Consider the following 23916-nt stretch of genomic DNA (forward strand, 5'->3'; position numbering starts at 1 on the left):
TTTACTCTTCACTCTAAGTCCCTCTCTCTTTCACAACCCACACACACACACACATACACACACACACACACACACACACACACACACACACACTGTGTTGAACAGGTTTGGAGTGATAAGCTGGTATAAAAACATTGTCCTTAGGTCATTGCTTTGTAACAAAACACATTTTATAACCAATATCAACTCCCTGAATGTTATTGAAAAATGATTGTTGGTAACAGAATTATTACTGAATGTATTAAACAATTGGCATGTGTTTCTTGATGACAAATGTATTCCCAAATGTCAGACTGTCTTCAGTGTTGCTGAGGGGGTGGGGGGATTGGGGGGGGGGGGGGGGGGGGAGGTGGCAAGGGAGGAGGTGTAGTGACATTTGAGACAGTTATAGTTTTCTATTCTGCTCCTTTCTTTATCTACTTTTGTACGGCTGCACTGCTGTGAAGATAAAACAAGAATGCTAACATAAAAAAGATTTAATATCAATGAATCGATGGACAAGATGCTGGAATCATTCGATTCTGATAGTTGTCGATTCCTAGAGAAACCATGATTCTTGGAATTGTGAGATTGGGATCAGTGTGTGACATTCCCAACTGAAATCATTGCGGATAATCTTTTTTTACTCCAGTTATTCAAATTAAATATTAGTACTATTTGCTATTATTGCCGATAGGTAGTAGATGAAATTTTGAGTAAGCGGCTGATAATTTCTGGTAATTCAAGCAGTTCTGGGGGTTATTTAGTTAGTTGGAACTGACAACACTGGTTTGACTGTCTGACAGTCATTCATGTCTATATGGTTGAGTGAGCAGCAACTAACCTTGTTTTTGTGTTATTTACAGTTTTGTGAACAATAGGCTACTGAATAGTTGCAAGACAGTTAAGAAAAAGGACCTGTTTGGAACTTTTTCAATTTGAAAGGGAAAGGAGTATCCTGTGAATATTGTTTTAAGAAACAAAAACAGTCACATTCCAACCAATTGGAGAAGCATATAGAACAGTGTTTCAAGTGCCCTCAAAATTTGAAAAAAGTGCTTGAGTTAGGTACAATGATTGAGAACAACTTCTTAATTTTTTTAGTAGTACAGTGTAAATAAAAATACTACCTACAGACTAGCTACTAAATATAAACTATACTTTATGTTTAAAAAATGCTTTTATACTTGAGTGTTGTTTTCTTTTTTTATTATATACTACCTGAAGGATTGACCTCATTAGAGGTGTAAAAAGTCACGTTTATCGTCCAATTTATTTCCCGTAATAATTCTCCCCTAACTCTCAAGCAGCTTCTTGAACTTGGTTACCCAGCTGCTGAAGAAGTAGTGTTGCAAAGCACCTTTTCCAATACAAAATATAAACTTAAAATTGTTTTTATAAGGACCACTTATCAGTTAATCTCTAAGATGCATAAATGCCTGGGAATTTATGAGTTTTGGGCAATTGCCCAGGCATTTATCCTTAACTCATAAATGCCCAGGCATTTTCCACCAATAAGTGTGTTGAATGCTGTTTCTGCTCATTGCTGAGAATATGCAGTGCAGACTTCGCAGCAATCGGTTGCCTATCTAGTTCATCAGACAAAGTCCTGTCATATATTCTGTAAGACGGCCTCATGATGTTGCAAATATCCTGGGTGATCTGCCTATTGATTGTCTGGAGTAATGTTAGTTGGCAGCTATCCAGAATGGGGATCATTGCCAAAAGATGTCATCTTGAAAACATTTAAACTAGTCAAATTCTGACTGTGACCTAAGGCATCTTCCCCAAATGCATGCTTCAATATGTTGTGTGTTCCTTCAGCTGTCTTTCCGAGTCTGGAACAAAAGTTAATGCACACACATAGCTCCTAGACATCTGTCATTGTGTTTCACAATACATGCAACACACAACAATCGGGAAATCTGCCTAACAACTAAACATGACCACCTAGATCAAAGCCGCTTGAGGTGCTGACTCACAAAAGGTGTATGAGGTACCACCTGGCACTGTTCTTCATCATACAATCTAGACTTCATGAGCTACACATGTATTGTGAGAACTTTTGGACAACATCTTGTATGAACTTGCAGCTAGACATAATGAAATGGTACTGCATGTGCCTACAAGAGCTGGACAGTAATTGTCCACATCTATGCACTCTCCACACCATGCCTCAAGACCCAGGACACAAAATAGCAAGGCCAAATATTTTAATCCAGAGTGTAAAATAACATTCCACTAGATGATTTATATGTGTTTACAACTGTTGCCTTACTGACCCTTGTGTGCTTCAAATGTGTTAAGATGTGCTGCTGTTCAGGGACCTGTGTGCTCTGGACGTGCTAACAGACAGAGCTGTATTTATACACAGGGCATTTACTAACCGCCTAACATTTAGCCTGCTCAATTAGAGCACCTGGGAGAGTTTGCTTCTGTGGTCTTGTGTTGCTGTTTACATCTTTGTTTTTAATTACTGGCTGTTTAGTCAGACCCATTTTTGCAAACATAATGCCACATCATCATGTACGTACAGAGGAAGAAATGTTGGAAATACTCACTGGAAGTTAGTGTTAGACTAAACTCTTCATCTCTGATGACAGTGATGATTCTTCAACATAATTTCAAAACAACAATCCTGAGCCACATACATTATCTGGTACAATACAGCTGTCTCTTTCTACAACAGGTGAACATTTTTAAGACTCACTAGCTGGACGCAGCCACACATTGCTGAAATTCAGTCTTGTTATATTGCAAATTGCTAAATATTAATGGGAAGTGGAGATGTATCGTAATCTCCTTCTCCCTCCTGTCTCTGTCTGTCTCTTCTTCTCTCTCTCTTTGGCCATTTCCCCCTCCCCCTCTCTTTGTCTATTTCCTCCTCTGTCCCTCCTCTCTGTCCATCACCTTCTCGCCCCTCTCATCTTTTCCTTACCTCTTGTCACTTCCTGTGCCCTGTTTCTTGCCCTCTCTCTGTCTGTCACCATCTCCTACCTTTCTCCATCCATCTTCTCCAGGTCCCTCTCTCTGTCCATTTTCTCCATTCCATTGTCTGTGTCCATTTCCTTCCAATATCTGTACATCTTTTCTACCCCCTCTCTCTGACACTCAGCCTTCTTTATTATTTGAAGTAAATCTGACAAGTACTTTAAGAGGTTTTTGATAACAATCTTTCCCCTTCATACATTCTGTATATGTTTATGCTAGCTGTTCTTCGCCATGTGTTGATGTGACTCAGTCTGGTTTAATGGAAAAGAAAGAAAAAAAGAAAGCACACATTTCTAATATGAATGACATTCTAATCTCCTCCCCCTGATTCCCCACTCTCTGTTCGTCTCCTCCTCCCCTTCTCTTTGTCCCTCTCCTCCTCCTCCCTCCTCTTTTTGTCCATCTCCTCACCCCTCCTTCTGTCCATCTCCTCCCTTCTGCTTTCTATGTCCATTTCCTCCCACCCCTTCTGTCGATTTCCTATTCCCTTCCTCTCTGACCCTCAACCTTTTTTTTATAGTTATTGCAAATTCAGATTTTGTAGTAGTTTTAATCATAGGCTGATGAGCCATAAATACAACTTTTCCATTTGCTGAAAATGTTAAAAAATACAGCCTATATCTGCCCATTTGTTTACTACAGTAATGTGTAAAAATTTGAAGTAAATCAGTCAACTTTTCAAGATTTTTGGTAATAACTTTTCCCCTTCATACATTACATAGTTAATTATAAAGAACATATATTAAAAATATGTATATAAAAACACATAAATATGTGAATGCACCATTGTGTCAAATTTCAAGTCAATCAACCAACTACTTTTCAAATTTTGTGAACACAAACCTTATATAGGCTGAATTTTTGTACATAAAGATAAGAATCTGAAAGTGGGAGTGAAATGCCCAGGTAAAGAGTGCAGTTTAGTGACTTGTTTGAATGATATAAAAATGAATTTCAGCGTGTGTTTTGTGATTCAACTTCAGTGGATTAGGGCAAGATCAAGCAGTGTGCCTGTTTCCCTGATATCTGCAGTAGAAGATTTGAGAAAAACTGTAGCTGACAAAATCAAAAGATTTTGTTTGTACACCAAGACAGATAAGCTAGAATCAGTCCATTTCGATTGTCAAGGTGGGTAGAAACAGAGTTTAAGGAGCTGTGTTCGACTAGGTGGTTTGATGTGTCTGATAAAAAAAGCAAGAAAATATGTTTGTTTCATAAACAACTCACCTTATTTCTCAACATAGTCTCCTTTGGGAGATACACCCTTGGTCCAGTGATTCTGCAGCTTATTCATCCCTCTGCAAAATATGTGTTAACTACACCTATCACTTCCTCATTTAATGAAAATTTCTTCGTTGCAAGCCAAGGTTTCAAGCCGGGGAATGGAAAGAAGTGACTTGGATTATGCCAGGTAAATAGGGTGTATGAGCAAACAATTCAAAACCAAATTCGCGCACTTTTGCCATTGTTATCAGTGATGTATGGGATGGTGCATTATCCTGGTGAAAGAGCACATGCTTGTGGGCCAACCTTAGTGGTTCTTTTAAAAAAAAATTTAAATTTTTTTAGCCATCACACTTTCAAACAATCCAGCAATGAAGTGTATTAGAGTCTAGTTGTGGTTCTGCATTTTTCCAACTAATCTATGAGGATTATTCCTTGAGAATCACAAAAACAGTGCCCATCACCTTACCAGCTGACAAAATGGTCTTTTCTTTCTTTGGTGCCGTTTCACCAGCCTTTGTCTATCATTTTGTCTGTGATGTGTAATGCTGGATCCAAGTTTCATCTACAGTCACGAATTGGTGCAGAAAGTCTTGTGGATTGTGACTAAACATCACCAGATATTGTGTTCAAATGTTGTGCCAGATGCTGTTTTGGTCATTTGTGAGGTATTGTGGCACTCTACCCGCACATAACTTTTTCATAGCCAATTCTCCATGCAGGATATTATGCAACCACTCAGTTCAGATCCCCACGTTCTCAGAAATTTTGCGAATTTTTATTTGGCAGTCTGAAATTACTGTATCATGGATTTTATCAATGGCTTCCTTTATGGTGACCTCAATTGGATCGTCGAAGCATGCTCTGTCTTTGATGCTTATCCAACCATCTTTAAATTTGTTAATCCAAAAGGAAATGGTCTTCAGTGGTGCTGCAGAGGCCATGCGAACTTCATTCAGTTCTGTTTTGCTTAGTGCAGTAAATGAAAATGTCTAACAACAGCATGAAGCTCTTCAGTTGCAGTCAACATAATGACAGAGTCAGACAGCTATCTACAGTGAACTGTATGCTGTACATTGTTGAAATTCTTTATATGTTCCTTGGAATAATCAAGCTTATCAATCCTGAAGGCGCAACAAAAATGCTTCATTCATTCATGGAAATTTGCCAGATTTACCAACCACCCTCGTACATAGGCCGAATTTTTATATGTAAAGATAAGTGTCTGGAAACAAGAGTGAAGTATTCAGGAAAAGAGCACACTTTAGTGACACCTTTGACAGGAATAAAAGTGAATTTCAGTAACTGTTTGGTGATTCAGCTACTGTGAATTAGAACAAGATCAAGTGGATAGCCATTTTTCCGGATATTTGCAATAGAAGATTTGGTGAAAACTGTAGCAGATGAAACCAAAAGATTTTGTTTGTACACCAAGACAAATAAGCTAGAAACAGTGCATTATCAGTTGTCAGTTGGAAAGGAATGGGGTTTAAGCAGTTGTGATCTGTCATTGCTACTTGTCTGCCTATGGCTCATGTGAAAAAGTGGAAAATTACTGATTATTGGTCCAAAGACATAATCTAAAACACTTAAGTTTACTGCAGAATTATGTATAGAGGCAGACAGGTGTGCATCATGCTGTTACCTCATATCTTTACAGAATACCATTTTAACAGTCACCTTGAGTGCTCAGACAAATGGTGAATTCTTTGCAGAGAGGATATTGCATAACAATGTATGTAACAGATAATTTACATCCTTGGTGACTTTTGTTTTACGTTTGTTAGGCAGTGGTCCAAGGCATATTTCTTTGCCTATTGTTTTGTCTCCTAATGCTGGAGACATCATCAGAGATTATAAAAACTCAGATATCAGTTGCACTGTTTTAGTCAGGTATAATAATGTGGAAAGAGGGAAATTAATATTTGTGATCATTGCACTCCCGAAAAACACTACAATTGATGGCTGTTAGGATGTCCTATGGTTCATAATAGATACTGTTTTTTCTTTTGTGGGATATAGATGGATATTTTTGATACAGAGCAGACCTTTGGAAAAATTTTATTACACTTAACCACCAAAATTTTTTGTGAAAACCTACAGTTGTCATTATGTAATAATCTTCTTTTACTTGCAATTTTTTTTCTCTGTAATATCAGACATAATGTCTGAATGCTGAAGATTAGATGGGTAGATCACATAACTAATGAGGAAGTATTGAATAGGATTGGGGAGAAGAGAAGTTTGTGGCACAACTTGACTAGAAGAAGGGGTCGGTTGGTAGGACATGTGTTGAGGCATCAAGGGATCACCAATTTAGTATTAGAGGGCAGCGTGAAGGGTAAAAATCATAGAGGGAGACCAAAAGATGAATACACTAAGCAAATTAAGAAGGATGTAGGTTGAAGCAGGTACTGGGAGATGAAGAAGCTTGCATAGTATAGAGTAGCATGGAGAGCTGCATCAAACCAGTCTCAGGACTGAAGACCGCAACAACAACAACGTCTGAAAATTAAAATGCATCTGTATCATGATATAAATTGAAATAAATACCCATCCTTTGATGAAAACCTCTGTATTTCAACATTTGCTCCAGCCACTTTAAACATTTCAACATATGACCGATACAGAAGGAGGAAAAAATGCTGCAGGAAAATGAATTTCACTGTCCTCAGTTGTTTTCTCAAGGAACACACCTCATTTGCATTCAGAAGTGTACATTTATGGTGTCAGTTAATTACAAAATTTATTTTGGTGAACATGAGGAAAAAATATTTCTTGAGAGTCAATATAAGAACAATAAAAATTGAGAATTATCACTCATCTAACATATTGGATACAGTACACAGATTCAAACTTAAACAACGTCAGCAAACTGAACTGTTAAACCTTGAAACTATCTGAGACTCTATAGTTGCTTTTGACTGAGTGACTGATTGATTTTTTATTGGGACAGTTTTATCATATAGCACAAATTGTACAATTGCTATTGGACAGTTCAAAGATAAGTTACAATAATACATAGTATTAGCAAAATAGTAGGCAAATTAAAATTAGGTACCTATTACAATTAATTTTTTTACTTATTCAGAAATTCTCTGACAGAATAGAAACGGTGCTTTATTAGAAATGCCTTTAGTTTAGCTTTAAATATTGGATGAGTAGTATTTTTTATTTCCTCAGGTATCTTATTGTGCAGGATCACACCAATGTTAATTATGCTCCTCTGATAGGTGGTTGTTCTGTGATATTTTTGATGTCTATTTGATTCCCTTCTGGTACTATAGTTGTGTACATTTTTGTTCTGTAGCAGTTTGCCTGTTTTCAGGAGGTACAATTGCTATTGGTAGTTTCATAAATGAATAAAGTTGGAACATTTAGAACACCAAGCTCAGTAAAATGGGATTTACAGGATTCCACCATTTTGAGGCCACAAATTATTCTTAAAGCTCTTTTTTGCATTCTAAAAAACCTTTACACTGTGAGTTGAGTATCCCCAGAAAATGATACCATATTGGATTAGTGAGTGGAACTGTGCATAGTATGCCTGCAGTTGTTTTGCTTGTTGTAGCCTTTAAAATTCTTAGGCCATAGCACACAGATGATAGTTTTCTACACAAGTTATTTATGTGTGTGTCCCACTTTTTTAAAGTTTCTAGACTGGATCCAGTGAGCAATATGCTGGTGTCATCGGCAAACAGGATAGTTTTTGTGGGACTCATAAATTCAACTAAGTCGTCCACATAAATCAAGAAAGTAGTGGACCTAAGATTGAGCCCTGTGGTACACCATATTTTATTGGTAATTTCCCAGAAAGAAAGGAGTTCTTTCTTGTTTTATTCATTTTGTTGAATTCATACTGAAATGATACTCTCTGCCTGCAGTTTTTTAGGTATGAACACAAATAGCTATGTGCTACACCTCTTACACCTCGTCTTTCTAATTTTTCGAGCAGAATGTTATGGTCCAGGAAGTCGAAGGCCTTTGATAGATCTAGAAAAATAACTGCAGCTAATTTATGTTGATCAAGGGATTATAAAATGCAGTCTAAGAATTCGAAAATTACTGTCTGTGTAGTTTCAGACTTTCTAAAACCATGTTGTTGTACTGTAAGAGGTGCATATTTATTTATGAAACTTAAAAGGCAGTCATAGAAGAGTTTTTCTAAAATTTTTGAGAAGGAACTTAACTGTGACATGGGTCGGTATTTCAGAATAACCTTTTTTTAGCAGTGGTGAAACTTTTTCTATCTTAAAAAATATCTGGAAATACACCAGTTTTTAAAGAGAGGTTGAAAATTTTTGCCAAGGGGTTTGCTATGTGGTGAGCACATGCTTTTAATATGAAATCAGGTACTTCATCAAGACCACTTGACATTTTATTGTTTAATGATTTAATTTTACTTATAATTTCATTGGGGTTTGTTTCATACACATACATAGAAGCAGTCGAGATCACTGACTTGCTGGAGAAACTTGGGACTTGTCCTTGACATTGTACTTGAATAAGGTCTTCAGCTAGTGAGCTGAAGTATTCATTGAATTTTTCCACAACTGAATTTGGGTCTGTGACTTTTGAGCCTTCTAGTGTTAAAGATACATTCTTTTTCTTTGGCACTGAACTACAAGTTTCTTTTTTATAACTCTCCACATGAATCTCATTTTGTTAGATGAGTTTCTTATCAAATTGTCATTCCACATAATTTTTGCCTCTTTGACTACTCTACCATAAATTCTTTTGTAGGTTTTTGCATAGTCTGTGAATTCTTGGGTTACTCTATGTTTCTTACAAGATTACTGCAGAAATCTGTTTCTCTCACTGGAAATTTTTATGCCTTTAGTTACCCATTGCTTATTATTGTTAGGTTTTACTGTTTTTACTACTTTTGGAAATGCTACATTAAAATAGTTAAGAAAGATGCTCTGAAAACTCATTTACATGCTATCAACATTGTTCTGAGTGGCGATGCTTTCCCAGTTGTCCTTCATCAGTAAGAGATTAAAAATTCTAATATTATCTTCAGAAAAGGTTCTTTTTTCAACTAATTTTCCGGAACTGCTATTACTTGTTTCTATACACAGCAGCTGTGCTAACAATGTACCTTGCACTGGCAGATGAAAATGGGCCTTAGGAGATAACCTAATGCCCATAAAACAAAAATCACTAAGCACACAAATACCAGCAGTAAAAGCTTGCATTGTATGAGAAAGTTGTCTTAGCATTCAGTAATATCATAAGTAATTATTAAGTACTACTTGCAACGGAAGGTATTAACAAGTAGCACTTGTATTTATTACAGTATTAAAATTTAGATTTTTAAGAATTTACACAGATGTTTGTATTTATTCAGTTGCATGAATTTGTTAATTATAAATGACAACTGCCAGATTTAATTATTTATATTTTGAAAGAGTGAATGTATATGAAAGACTAGTATGACTTTTTTCCAGCATGAAAATACAACTTTACCTTTTGCTCTCAGGTTATGTAGGGTGTTTGAGTTTTTCTAACCATTTTTATACACTTTTTCGTTTCAACAGAAAATTGTGGAACGTATTGTGAAAGCACCATCACTGGAAGCAATATTTGGCTCACCACCTCCTGTGGGATGTGTTGTCCGAGGACAGCGCTTATTATATTTCTTACGGCAATTTGAAGAGAGTATTCCTGCCTGTAAAACAAAAGAGGAAGCTGATTGTGAAATGACACACCATGTAATAGTGGGTAATTGTAACTGGGCACAACCTCTTGGCTCTGCTTCCCAGCTGCTGCACAAAGTAAGTTACAGAGATAAGATTCCACTTGAAATTATTACAGTAATTCTGCTGACATTTAATTTTTTTATGTGCTGAATATTCACCTTTAGTTAACACAAAATATTATGAAACTTGCTGATAGTGGGTCTAAGCACATTAGTACTATACACACCTAAGAAAACAATGTAGCAGGATTACAACTGCTTAACACAAAGTAGCCTAACCCTTTATCTTACAAATAATGGCCGCTATCGACAGGGAACCTCAAGTTGATTCTGTATCTCTAGATTTCAGGAAAGCTTTTGACACGGTTCCTCACAAGCGACTTCTAATCAAGCTGCGGGCCTATGCAATATCGTCTCAGTTGTGCGACTGGATTCGTGATTCTCTGTCAGGAAGGTCGCAGTTCGCAGTAATAGACAGCAAATCATTGAGTAAAACTGAAGTGATATCAGGTGTTCCCCAGGGAAGTGTCCTGGGACCTCTGCTGTTCCTGATCAATATAAATGACCTGGGTGTCAAACTGAGCTGTTCTCTTAGGTTGTTCGCAGATGATGCTATAATTTACCATCTAGTAAGGTCATCCAAAGACCAGTATCAGTTGCAAAGTGATTTTGAAGATTGCTGTATGGTGTGGCAGGTGGCAGTCAACGCTAAATAACGAAAAGTGTGAGGTGATCCACATCAGTTCCAAAAGAAATCCGTTTGAATTTGATTACTCGATAAATAGTACAATTCTCAAGGTGTCAATTCAACTAAGTACCTGGGTGTTAAAATTATGAACAACTTCAGTTGCAAAGACCACATAGATAATATTGCAGAGAAAGGTGAGCCAAAGGTTGCATTTCATTGGCAGGACACTTAGAAGATGAAACAAGTCCACTAAAGAGACAGCTTACACTACACTCGTTCGTCCTCTTAGAATATTGCTGCATGGTGTGGGATCCTTACCAGGTGGGATTGACGGAGGACATCGAAAGGGTGCAAAAAAGGGCAGCTCATTTTGTATTATCACATAATAGGGGAGAGAGTGTGGCAGATATGATACACGAGTTGGGATGGAAGTCATTACAGCAAAGACGTTTTTCGTCGCGGCGAAATCTACACTCCTGGAAAAGGAAAAAAGAACACATTGACACCGGTGTGTCAGACCCACCATACTTGCTCCGGACACTGCGAGAGGGCTGTACAAGCAGTGATCACACGCACGGCACAGCGGACACACCAGGAACCGCGGTGTTGGCCGTCGAATGGCGCTAGCTGCACAGCATTTGTGCACCGCCGCCGTCAGTGTCAACCAGTTTGCCGTGGCATACGGAGCTCCATCGCAGTCATTAACACTGGTAGCATGCCGCGACAGCGTGGACGTGAACCGTATGTGCAGTTGACGGACTTTGGGCGAGGGCGTATAGTTGGCATTCGGGAGGCCGGGTGGACGTACCGCCGAATTGCTCAACACGTGGGGCGTGAGGTCTGCACATTACATCGATGTTGTCGCCAGTGGTCGGCGGAAGGTGCACGTGCCCGTCGACCTGGGACCGGACCGCAGCGACGCACGGATGCACGCCAAGACAGTAGGATCGTAAGCAGTGCCGTAGGGGACCGCACCGCCACTTCCCAGCAAATTAGGGACACTGTTGCTCCTGGGGTATCGGCGAGGACCATTCGCAACCGTCTCCATGAAGCTGGGCTACGGTCCCGCACACCGTTAGGCCGTCTTCCACTCACGCCCCAACATCGTGCAGCCCGCCTCCAGTGGTGTCGCGACAGGCGTGAATGGAGGGACGAATGGAGACGTGTCGTCTTCAGCGATGAGAGTCGCTTCTGCCTTGGTGCCAATGATGGTCGTATGCGTGTTTGGCGCCGTGCAGGTGAGCGCCACAATCAGGACTGCATACGACCGAGGCACACATGGCCAACACCCGGCATCATGGAGTGGGGAGCGATCTCCTACACTGGCCGTATACCTCTGGTGATCGTCGTGGGGACACTGAATAGTGCACGGTACATCCAAACCGTCATCGAACCCATCGTTCTACCATTCCTAGACCGGCAAGGGAACTTGCTGTTCCAACAGGACAATGGACGTCCGCATGTATCCCGTGCCACCCAACGTGTTCTAGAAGGTGTAAGCCAACTACCCTGGCCAGCAAGATCTCCGGATCTGTCCCCCATTGAGCATGTTTGGGACTGGATGAAGCGACGTCTCACGCGGTCTGCACGTCCAGCACGAACGCTGGTCCAACTGAGGCGCCAGGTGGAAATGGCATGGCAGGCCGTTCCACAGGACTACATCCAGCATCTCTACGATCGTCTCCATGGGAGAATAGCAGCCTGCATTGCTGCGAAAGGTGGCTATACACTGTACTAGTGCCGACATTGTGCATGCTCTATTGCCTGTGTCTATGTGCCTGTGGTTTTGTCAGTGTGATCATGTGATGTATCTGACCCCAGGAATGTGTCAATAAAGTTTCACCTTCCTGGGACAATGAATTCACGGTGTTCTTATTTCAATTTCCAGGAGTGTATTTACCAACTTTCTCTTCCGAATGCGAAAATATTTTGTTGAGCACAACCTACATAGGTAGGAATGATCATCAAAATAAAATAAGAGAAATCAGAGCTCGAACAGAAATGTTTAGGTGTTCGTTTTTCCTGCGCGCTGTTTGGGAGTGGAATGGTAGAGAGATAGTATGATTGTGGTTCGATGAACCCTCTGCCAAGCACTTAAATGTGAATTGCAGAGTAGTCATGTAGATGTAGATGTAGATACCTGTTATATGTAATTCCAGATAAATAAAAATGACTTATATGTGCTAGAAGTAGAGATCAGTGGGCATGCACTGAATTATGCTCCGTGTGTTAATGTGTTAGTTCTTAGGAATACAGGTGGGCAGTAAACTAAGGTGGAGCCTGCACATGGACATGTTAACCATAAAGCTCAGTTTTGCCTGCTTAGCACTTATGAATCTCGCTTATTAAAGTTGACTTGTCAGATGGAAGTGCTAGCATAGTTTCACTCAGTATTGACCTATGGAATTATTGTCTTGAGTAATAAAGCTAAAACCCACAACTATTTGTTCTGCAGAAGTGTGTTGAGTTATTAACACAACACCTTACATAAGTCTTTTCAGGTTTCAGTCACGGTTATGGGGGTTCATTGATATGTATAAATACTGGTCTAGACTTAAATTATCATGTGCTTGATGTTGGTGATTAGTGTGTAGAAACCACATTTGAAACAGCTGTCATGCAACTGTCAATATTGAAGCCCACAACTCTTTGTATATATAACACTCCGGATAGTGATGCTGAACTGTTTATAGCATTGGGGAAAAACTCATTCTCCTCACAGAAAAATATGTCTTCTACAAGATAATGATTTTTGGCATTTTAAACTTTGATATAATGAAAAAGACACCTAGAAATGTTAATTTTCATAATAAGTTAAGATCCTATAATCTCTCCCATGCCAATTACAGTACTACAAGGCCCCTTCCCTTCCTTGATGATTGCATTATGTGTGAATACAAAAAGAGCTCAAATTAAGATTACTCCATGTAGAGTCTCTGTCAGATTGCACAGCTGTGTGAGGAAAACTAATGATTAAGGAGCTGGAGGAAGATTATGAACAAATGTTAACTCACTGAATGATAAGAGTGTTAAAAACATTATGGATGAACTGGAAAGGCTTAACTGGAATAATGTTATACAGACTTTCTAAAATGTTGAGAAGTCCATCTGAAATTACTCTGTAGGTGCACTAGATTTTGATTCCACAGAAAAATTTACTGCACCACATATTTATCTTTTTACCTGGTGATGGCATAACAGCCAAAAACTGAATTGTGAAATATATAATAAATATTGTGGAATATTACACAAGTGTGCACCTACAAAAGACAGTTACATATCTCTGGTAATCAGAAGCCCAAACCTGACTCTTTAACTCTTCTTATGATAATCAGTAGCTAAAAAAATTGCAAACAGAATGACAGCCTGTACATGGAAAGAAGCAGAAGTAGTACATGATGATATTAAATCAATGGAAAAACTAGGAAGTTCCGGTTCTGAAGAAATTAATGATCAATCAAGTGTGTTGATTAAATAGATTATGGAGTTAATATCACATCCTCTATGAACATTAGGAAATTGGATCTTTGCTACTGGTCATTTTCCATAATTGGTCCCCCCCTACATTAAATTAATTGAATGTTATACAAAACAGCAAATATTTCTGTGCTAATCAAATAATAAAATCTTGATTAAGTCTTGGTATGGTGTCCAGTTCCACTTGTGAACAGTCTAAGCTGTTGAAAATGTTTGTGCACACTACTTTTGATCAAAATTATCTGCTGAAGTCACACTAGTTTATCTTTGTAAAGAGTTTGATTCTGTTAACTTGGAACAGTCTTACTGAATATATTCATAATAAAACTGCCACGAGACATTTATCTGTTCAGTAAATTACACACATGAATATTTGGAAAACTTTTATTTAGTTCCTGTTATGTTTTCTTTCACTGATATCTAAAATATGTTATTCTTCTGTGGGGTAATCCTCCTGGTATCAGGAATACTTTTGTCTTGCAGTAGAATGTCATCAGGTGCATGTCTGAAAATTAAAAAAATATATATCTTGTAATTCTCATTTTAAACAATTAAGTCTACAAAGGCTTTCATTTCTCTTTGTTCACGATTGCATTTTGCATATAAAAGAAAACTGTAACAGATATAGTCTCAGTCAGCACATCAACATAATACATTCCAATCATTAAAGATAAATGTGTAAAACTAGGGAGAAAATAGGATAGTATAGGTATTCAGCTGTTTAATATATTATCTTCATAAGAACATCAGGTCTCACTAAAAGTCTTTAAAAATAAGATGGAAAAATTGCTGACAGGAAAGGTTTTTTTACATACTCAAAGATTTCAGAAGAATTCAGAAAATATTCAATATTACTAAATAATTCATAAGACTGATTGCATCTCAAGTCAGTAAATTATTTATTTGTTCCTGTAATATTTTACTACATACTATATGTGTCTCATTAACAATTTGCAGTTCCATATTTACTAGAACATATAATTTTGATACCATTATTGGTTTATTAATTGTATCTGTCCGCCCCTGGTAGCTGAGTGGTCAGCGCGACAGACTGTCAGTCCTAAGGGCCCGGGTTTGATTCCCGGCTGGGTTGGAGATTTTCTCCACTCAGGGACTGGGTGTTGTGTTGTTCTAATCATCATTTCCTCCCCATCGATGCGCGAGTTGCCGAAGTGGCGTCAAATCGAAAGACTTGCACCAGCCGAGCGGTCTACCCGACGGGATGCCCTCGTCACATGCCATTATTATTATTATTATTATTAATTACTACTATACGCTATGTATAGTGTGCTCCCTGCTGGTGTTGGATAAGCAGCTGCCAGCAGCAAGTTGTATACTCTAAGCTCACTTATTTGTTACATTGTTTAATTCTTAATTTCTTTGCATGTTTTTGGTACTTGCATTGTTTAATTCATAAATTTTGTGCATTTTATAGTATTTGACAGTTGTAGCATTGTGTTTTAGTACCTGAATAGTGTAAAATCGCTTAGTCGTCTGTCTTCTGTTTTTGTTTTGAACGGTCAGTGTTGGTTGGTCACAGCCAGTGTGCTCCCTGCCACCATTGGATAAGCAGCCCCAGCAGCAAGTCGTATACTCCTAGCTCATTTATTTGTTACATAGTTTAATTCTTAATTTCTTTGCGTGTTTTTGGCACTTGCATTGTTTAATTAATAAATTTCGGGCATATTATAGTATTTGAGAGTTGTAGCATCGCGTTTTAGTACCTGAATAGTGTAAAATCGCGTAGTCTCCTTCCGCCGCTGAGCAGTGTGTCAGCAGTGCGCAAGTAGCAGCATTACTGCATTTACTAGGCAATCTTGTATTTTAATAACCGTTTAAATTTTGTGTCGAATTTTTTGTGCTCTCTGTCAGATTAGTGCAGACGTTCTTTGCACAACAGTTTTTAGCATGGTTAGGGGCTGCAACTGCTGTGTTCGGATGCAGGCTGAGTTGGCATCCCTTAGCTACCAGCTTCAGGCAGCGTTGGCTGCGGTCACACAGCTTGAGGCTGTTGCCAATTGGCATCACTGTGGGGGTCCGGATGGGGGTTTGTCGAGGACGGTCAGCTCGCCCCCACACATCCCCTGATCGGACTACGACTGTGCCTGCCCGGGATACTGCCCACATTGAGGCTGATCCCTCACCTGTGGTAGAGTGGGAGGTTGTCTCGAGGTGTGGCAGGGGGCAAAAGACATTCCGGAGGGCTGAACAGAATGCCACTCCATTTTGTCTGACGAACCGGTTTCAGACTCTGTCTCAGGCTGATACTGATCTTCAGTCGGACATGACTGCTGGTCCTGTTCCAGAGGTTGCCCCTCAGTCTGCAAGATCCAGGCGGTCGCAGAGGGTGGGCTTACTGGTAGTTTGGAGCTCCAACGTCAGGTGCGTAATGGAGGCCCTTAGGGATATGGCAGCAAGAGAGGGGAAGAAAACCAATGTGTACTCCATGTTCATACTGGGGGGAGTCATTCCAGATGTGGAAAGGGTCCTTTCAGATGCCATGAAGGGTACAGGGTGCACCCATCTGCAGGTGGTCGCTCATGTCGGCACCAGTGATGTTTGTCGCTATGGATCGGAGGAAATCCTCTCTGTCTTCCGGCTATCTGATTTGGTGAAGACTGCCAGTCTCACTAGCGGGATGAAAGCAGAACTCACCATGTGCAGCATCGTCGACAGGACTGACTGCAGACCTTTGGTACAGAGCCGAGTGGAGGGTCTGAATTAGAGGCTGAGGCGGTTCTGCGAACATGTGGGCTGCAGATTCCTCAACTTGCTCCATAGGGTGGTGGGGTTTCGGGTTCTGCTGGATAGGTCAGGAGTCCACTACACGCAGCAAGCGGCTACACGGGTAGCAGGGGTTGTGTGGCGTGGACTGTGCGGTTTTTTTTAGGTCAGATGGCTTCGGGGAAGTACAGAAAGGGCAACAGCCTCAAAGGGTGCGGGGCAAAGTCAGGACATGTGGGGACCAAGCAGCAATCGGTATTGTAATTGTAAACTGTCAAAGCTGCATTGGTAAAGTACCGGAACTTCAAGTGCTGATAGAAAGCACTGAAGCTGAAATCGTTATAGGTACAGAAAGCTGGCTGAAGCCAGAGATAAATTCTGCTGAAATTTTTACAAAGGCACAGGCGGTGTTTAGAAAGGACAGATTGCATGCAACCGGTGGTGGTGTGTTTGTCACTGTTAGTAGTAGTTTACCCTGTAGTGAAGTAGAAGTGGATAGTTCCTGTGAATTGTTATGGGTGGAGGTTACACTCAACAACCGAGCTAGGTTAATAATTGGTTCCCTTTACCAACCTCCCGACACAGCAGCATTAGTGGCAGAACAACTGAGAGAAAATTTGGAATATATTTCACATAAATTTTCTCAGAATGTTATAGTCTTAGGTGGAGATTTCAATTTACCAGATATAGACTGGGACACTCAGATGTTTAGGACGGGTGGTAGGGACAGAGCATCGAGTGACATTATACTGAGTGCACTATCCGAAAATTACCTTGAGCAATTAAACAGAGAACAGACTCGTGGAGGTAACATCTTGGACCTACTGATAACAAACAGACCCGAACTTTTCGACTCTGTAAATGCAGGGAATCAGTGATCACAAGGCCGTTGCAGCATCCCTGAATATGGAACTTAATAGGAATATAAAAAAAAGGGAGGAAGGTTTATCTGTTTAGCAAGAGTAATAGAAGGCAGATTTCAGACTACCTAACAGATCAAAACAAAAATTTCTGTTCCAACACTGACAATGTTGAGTGTTTATGGAAAAAATTCAAGGCAATTGTAAAATATGTTTTAGACAGGTACGTGCCGAGTAAAACTGTGAGGGACGGGAAGAACCCACCGTGGTTCAACAAGAAAGTTAGGAAACTACTGCGAAAGCAAAGAGAGCTTCACTCCAAGTTAAAATGCAGCCAAAACCTCTCAGACAAACAGAAGTTAAACAATGTCAAAGTTATCATAAGGAGGGCTATGCGTGAAGCGTTCAGTGAATTCAAAAGTAAAATTCTAGGTACCGACCTGACAGAAAATCCTAGGAAGTTCTGGTCTTACGATAAATCAGTAAGTAGCTCGAAACAGCATATCCAGACACTCCGGGATGATGATGGCATTGAAACAGAGGATGACACGCATAAAGCTGAAATACTAAACACCTTTTTCCAAAGCTGTTTCACGGAGGAAGACCACACTGCAGTTCCTTCTCTAAATCCTCGCACAAACGAAAAAATGGCTGACATCAAAATAAGTGTCCAAGGAATAGAAAAGCAACTGGAATCACTCAACAGAGGAAAGTCCACTGGACCTGATGGGATACCAATTCGATTCTACACAGAGTACGCGAAAGAACTTGCCCCCCTTCTAACAGCCGTGTACAACAAGTCTCTAGAGGAAAGGAAGGTTCCAAATGATTGGAAAAGAGCACAGGTAGTCCCAGTCTTCTAGAAGGGTCATCAAGCAGATGCGCAAAACTATAGGCCTATATCTCTGACGTCGATCTGTTGTAGAATTTTTGAACATGTTTTTTGCTTGAGTATCATGTCGTTTTTGGAAACCCGGAATCTACTCTGTAGGAATCAACATGGATTCCGGAAACAGCGATCGTGTGAGACCCAACTCGCTTTATTTGTTCATGAGACCCAGAAAATATTAGATACAGACTCCCAGGTAGATGCTATTTCCCTTGACTTCTGGAAGGCGTTGATACAGTTCCGCACTATCGCCTGATAAACGAAGTAAGAGCCTATGAAATATCAGACCGGCTGTGTGGCTGGATTGAAGAGTTTTTAGCAAGCAGAACACAGCATGTTGTTATCAATGGAGAGACGTCTACAGACGTTAAAGTAACCTCTGGCGTGCCACAGGGGTGTGTTATGGGACCATTGCTTTTCACAGTATATATAAATGACCTAGTAGATAGTGTCGAAAGTTCCGTGCGGCATTTCGCGGATGATGCTGTAGTATACAGAGAAGTTGCAGCATTAGAAAATTATAGCGAAATGCAGGAATATTTGCAGTGGATAGGCACTTGGTGCAGGGTGTGGAAACTGACCCTTAACATAGACAAATGTAATGTATTGTGAATACATAGAAAGAGGGATCCTTTATTGTATGATTATACGATAGCAGAACAAACACTGGTACCAGTTACTTCTGTAAAATATCTCGAAGTGCAGAATGATTAGAAGTGGAATAATCATAAAAAATTAATTGTTGGTAAGGTGGGTACCATGTTGAGATTCGTTGGGAGAGTCCTTAGAAAATGTAGTTCTTCAACAAAGGAGGTGGCTTACAAAACACTCGTTCGACCTATACTTGAGTATTGCTCATCAATGTGGGATCCATACCAGATCGGGTTGATGGAGGAGATAGAGAGGATCCAAAGAAGAGTGGTGCATTTTGTCACACGGTTATTTGGTAAGCGTGATAGCTTTACGGAGGTGTTTAGCAAACTCCAGTGGCAGACTCTGCAAGAGAGGCACTCTGCATCGCGGTGTAGCTTGCTCGCCAGGTTTCAAGAGGGTGTTTTTCTGGATGAGGTATCAAATATATTGCTTCCCCCTACTTATACCTCCCAAGGAGATCACGAATGTAAAATTAGAGAGATTCAATCGTGCACGGAGGCTTTCAGACAGTCGTTCTTCCCGCGATCCATACGCGACTGGAACAGAAAAGGGAGGTAATGACAGTGGCACGTAAAGTGCCCTCCGCCACACACCGTTGGGTGACTTTCGGAGTATAAGTGTAAATATAGATGTAGATGTAACCACAATGTCAATCCCCACTATCAAATTTACTTTCAAATAACTCATGATGTCATATGTTGCATGCAGATACTTAAAAGACATTCTAAGGTAGAAGGCAAAATAGATGCAATGATCACGGATGACCAGTTTAGCTTTAGATGAAATGTAGACACATGAGAAGCAATACTCGATTTATGACTAATTCTTGAGAAAAGACTAAAGAAGGGTCAAGACACATGTTGCCCTCATCAGTTTAGAAAAAGCATTCGACAGGGTAGACTGGTGACAGCTTTTTAAGGTGCTGAGAGAGATTGGCATTTAGTATAAAGACAGAAGAGTAGTGCAAAGACTCTATGGAGAAGAAGTGGCTGTGGTGAGGAGTGGAGACCAGCAAGAAGAAGCTACTATTAAGCACGGTATATGACAGGGCTGCTCACTCTCTCGTGTCTTATTCAATGTATACATTCAGAGGGCAATAGATGAAGCTAGGGAGAAACCAGGAGGTACAGGATGAATTAAAATTCATGGCAAGGAAATAGACATGCTGAGGTCTGCTGGTAATATGCCATTGTTAAGTGAAGAAGCAGAACAATTAGAAGTGATGCTTACCAGCTCCTCCTATAACATGAAAATTAGTAAAGGTAAAACATAAATCTTCGTGGTGAGCAAACGGAACACTGTTGCCCAAAGCTCACTTAACAATGAGCAGCTGGAGACCATTGTTTCCTTTGTTTACTTTGAGAGTAAAATTACATCAGATGGAAGGTCAAGAAAGGATGTTGTAAGCAGAATGCACCAGGCAAAAGCTGCTTTTAACAAGAGAAGAAACCTTTTCACACCATCAGCATAGACAAACATCTCAGGACATTTGTTTGGAATGTGCTGTTGTATGGAAGTGAAACTTGGAGAAGCTGACGGAGACTTGGAGAAGCAGACAAACATAAAATAACAGCCTTCGAGATGTGGTGCTACTGTAGAATGTTTAAGATTTCCTGTGTAGACAAGATATCAAATGAAGAGGTGCTCCACAGATTGGAGGAAGAGAAGCTTTATCTCTTGAAGGTAATTGAACACAGAAGGGACACATAAATTGGACATCTGTACAGAAGTGATGGTATCATTGAAACTATCTTTGAAGGAAAAAGTACAAGAGCCAGACTGAGAGTAGAATATGTCAATCAGATCATGGAGGATACCAGGTGCACTGCCTATTCTGCAATCAAGAGAAAGCCCAAAGACAGAAATGCTTGGTGAACTGCTGCTAACCAACCTGATGCTTGAAGACCTAAGAAGAAGAATAAGAAGAAGAAGAAGAAGAAGAAGAAGAAGTAAGGACACATGAATAAATATGAAAAAAAATCTTAGTCTCTGTAGCAATACATTTACTCTTTATTGGTGTTTGTTGTTAGTGACAAGAGTGAATTTAGAATAAACTGTGTAACTCACAACCACAACACTAGAAGTAAACCTGGTTTCTACGTAGACTATGCATATGTATCTAAGGTTTAGATATTTATTGTTCTTAAATTAATCATTTAGCCGTACAATCAACCTCATGGGTCAAGAATAAATTGAATACTTCCTGCTAATCTTTCCAAAGTCTTGTAGCAAGGATATAGGCCTGTAATTGTCCCCATTATATTTTTCTCATTTATTCTTTCATTGTCTTCTGTAGGTATTATCAAGAAGGGAGACATGTATGGAGGTGAAATGCTTCAAAATATACTTTAACAAATGACTAGCACAACTTAGGTACAGTGCATCAATAGGGGACTATCATTATACTGCTTGACAGTATATTGACATTAGCTAAATGTATATAGACAATGAGAAAAGAATCCCTCCTTTGAAACATATGTTACATTAGAATCAAAATTCTCCAAAAAGCTGGAAATTTAGATTCAAGTGTAGCATTATTTCGTTTAGCTTGTGTTCTTTTGCTCCTCCTCTGCTCATCTTCAACCTTCTCCCATCCACTCATCATCCCACCTACCCTCTCACCCAGTGGCCCATCTTCCCTCCCACTCATGCACCTACCCTCCATCCACCTACCCAAACCCATCCACCCACCCGCCCACCCACCCACCCACCAACCCACCCACCCACCCACCCACCGACCCACCCACCCACCCACCCACCCACCCACCCATCCACCCACCCACTCACACATGCGCGCGCACACACACACACACACACACACACACACACACACACACACACATACACCATTCTTTCAGTGTTTAGTCTTAGAATTTTTGATACGCGTAATGCCCATGACACACAGGTAGACAAAGTGTAACAATGTCTTTTTTGAAGTTTTCCCAGTAAATCGAATATTTAATAATTTATCGGCCGTGCATCTGGAATATTTCTAATTTATGTTTTGATATTTTCGCTGACAACCTTTTAGCTATTCTCAAGGTAAGTTGCTTGCAAGTTTTTAAATTACTTTACACACTGTGGAATAAACCTGCAAGTATCAGACATAACACTGTCAGTAACAGGAGTGTCAGTCATAGACTAAATTTGATGTGTCCAAGAGTAAAACAAATCAAGCTCTTGTTACCAACAGTGTTATCTCTGACACTTGTGCATTTAGCACACAGTGTGTAAAGTGATTTAAGAACTTGCAAGCAACTCACATTGGAAGGTTGCTGACTGAAATGTCAGAACATGAATTAAAAATATCCTGAATGGAAAATCCATGGCGACAAGTTTCTTGCATTATTCATAAATACATAAAAAATGAAGTTCTCAGTTCAGAAGAGATAATATGGATTGAACCTACACTCAGACCTGATTCTTGGATGTTTGATTTTCACACAAATGAAAGTATATGTGGTCGTTCAAGTCCCAACAAGAGAGGGAATAAGTTATTAACTGGCAGAAGACCAAAACTGAAATAGGCAAAAGTTCAAGATCTAGATTGACTATGAACGTTTTAAATTTAGTAGTTCAATTAAGAGTTCACTGTTTGTCTTGCTCTCCACAAAGAAAGAGAATATACACTTAATTGGCATAATACCAAAGAGTGAGTAACCAGAGTTAAAGTCACTGTCATCAATACAGTAGGAATTGAAAGATTAAGAGCTAAACACTGTGATATCCCAATATCAGTGTCACACAAGCCAGCACTGCAGAAGAGAACATGTCTCAGTGGGGGCTGACGACAGATCTGGTTGTTCCAGTTAGCAGCATTGTTTGGCTAGGTAACAGGTATTGTAGATCCTCCCTTCACAATGGTTCCTAAGTGGGACCCTCATTGATGAACCAATATTGTGATTGACTCCTGGCCCAGAGAGCCTGCCAGGACTTCTGGTGGTGATGCAGCATGATGGTCAGGGGGCATTTGAAGTGTCTGTCCTGTCAGGAGGCCCCTGCAGCTCACTGTGTAGGCCAACTACTAGATGCTAGAGTCTGACTGATTGGTGAGTATCCAAGACAAAGAAGTCTTATGGTACCATCCCATCATATTTATCTAATGTTCAGAATAATTATTTTTAATTTTGTTATAGCTACAATGTCCAAAACGACACTTACTCTGTGTTTGTATGTTACTTTCCATATGTAATATCTGTATCAGTGTTGTTCACCAATACTGTATTCTCTCGGATGACAACTGCCAGTTATTAAGGGCATTAGGAAACGATAGATTGTGACTCAATATGCATAGGAGTCAGTGAATTGCATAGGCACAATGAAAAAGAATGATAGATATATTTTAGCTTTCAGAACAAGTATATCTTCAGAAACAGAAATACTCTCACGTTCAGACAAGAACAACTTACACATACATGACTATGATCTATGGCTGCTGAGGCTTGACTGCGGCTGTGTACAATGGCAGGGGGAGGGGCAGGGGGGGGGGGAGTAAGGAAGAAGTGTGGGGTGGGAAGGGGGAGGGATCATAGGGTAGTGGTGGGGGAGATGCTAGTTTTGCTTTTGGGAGGATGCAGTGACATGGTGAGAGCAGGATAGGGCTGCTGAGTGCATCATCGAGAGGCTGGACCGGTGGAGTGTCGAAGTATAGGACAGTACTATAAGTGTGTTGGCAGGACAGAAAGCATGTGTAGTAATGGAGTGGGAGCAGGGAAGGGGATAGGTAAGT

General features: G+C 40.0%; 1 protein-coding gene across 1 annotated transcript in view; it reads left to right on the forward strand.

Moving 5' to 3' along the window:
- The window catches only part of LOC126273341 (dynein axonemal heavy chain 10), a 1458287-nt gene that overhangs the window by 42748 nt on the left and 1391623 nt on the right, over positions 1 to 23916 (forward strand). Inside the window, exons 30-50 of the mRNA XM_049976887.1 lie at positions 846 to 874; positions 925 to 1082; positions 1290 to 1439; positions 1481 to 1602; positions 1934 to 2204; positions 2303 to 2339; positions 3844 to 4098; positions 5871 to 5929; positions 6217 to 6307; positions 6791 to 7076; positions 7378 to 7430; positions 7523 to 7540; positions 8547 to 8678; positions 8938 to 9184; positions 9276 to 9291; positions 9735 to 9971; positions 10061 to 10109; positions 22560 to 22680; positions 22763 to 22843; positions 22926 to 23017; positions 23107 to 23199. Of these exons, the coding sequence (XP_049832844.1) occupies positions 846 to 874; positions 925 to 1082; positions 1290 to 1439; positions 1481 to 1602; positions 1934 to 2204; positions 2303 to 2339; positions 3844 to 4098; positions 5871 to 5929; positions 6217 to 6307; positions 6791 to 7076; positions 7378 to 7430; positions 7523 to 7540; positions 8547 to 8678; positions 8938 to 9184; positions 9276 to 9291; positions 9735 to 9971; positions 10061 to 10109; positions 22560 to 22680; positions 22763 to 22843; positions 22926 to 23017; positions 23107 to 23199 (2597 nt within the window). The remainder of the gene's footprint in view (positions 1 to 845; positions 875 to 924; positions 1083 to 1289; positions 1440 to 1480; positions 1603 to 1933; positions 2205 to 2302; positions 2340 to 3843; positions 4099 to 5870; positions 5930 to 6216; positions 6308 to 6790; positions 7077 to 7377; positions 7431 to 7522; positions 7541 to 8546; positions 8679 to 8937; positions 9185 to 9275; positions 9292 to 9734; positions 9972 to 10060; positions 10110 to 22559; positions 22681 to 22762; positions 22844 to 22925; positions 23018 to 23106; positions 23200 to 23916) is intronic.

This window comes from Schistocerca gregaria, chromosome 5 (genome assembly GCF_023897955.1).
Source record: "Schistocerca gregaria isolate iqSchGreg1 chromosome 5, iqSchGreg1.2, whole genome shotgun sequence".
NCBI lineage: Eukaryota > Metazoa > Arthropoda > Insecta > Orthoptera > Acrididae > Schistocerca > Schistocerca gregaria.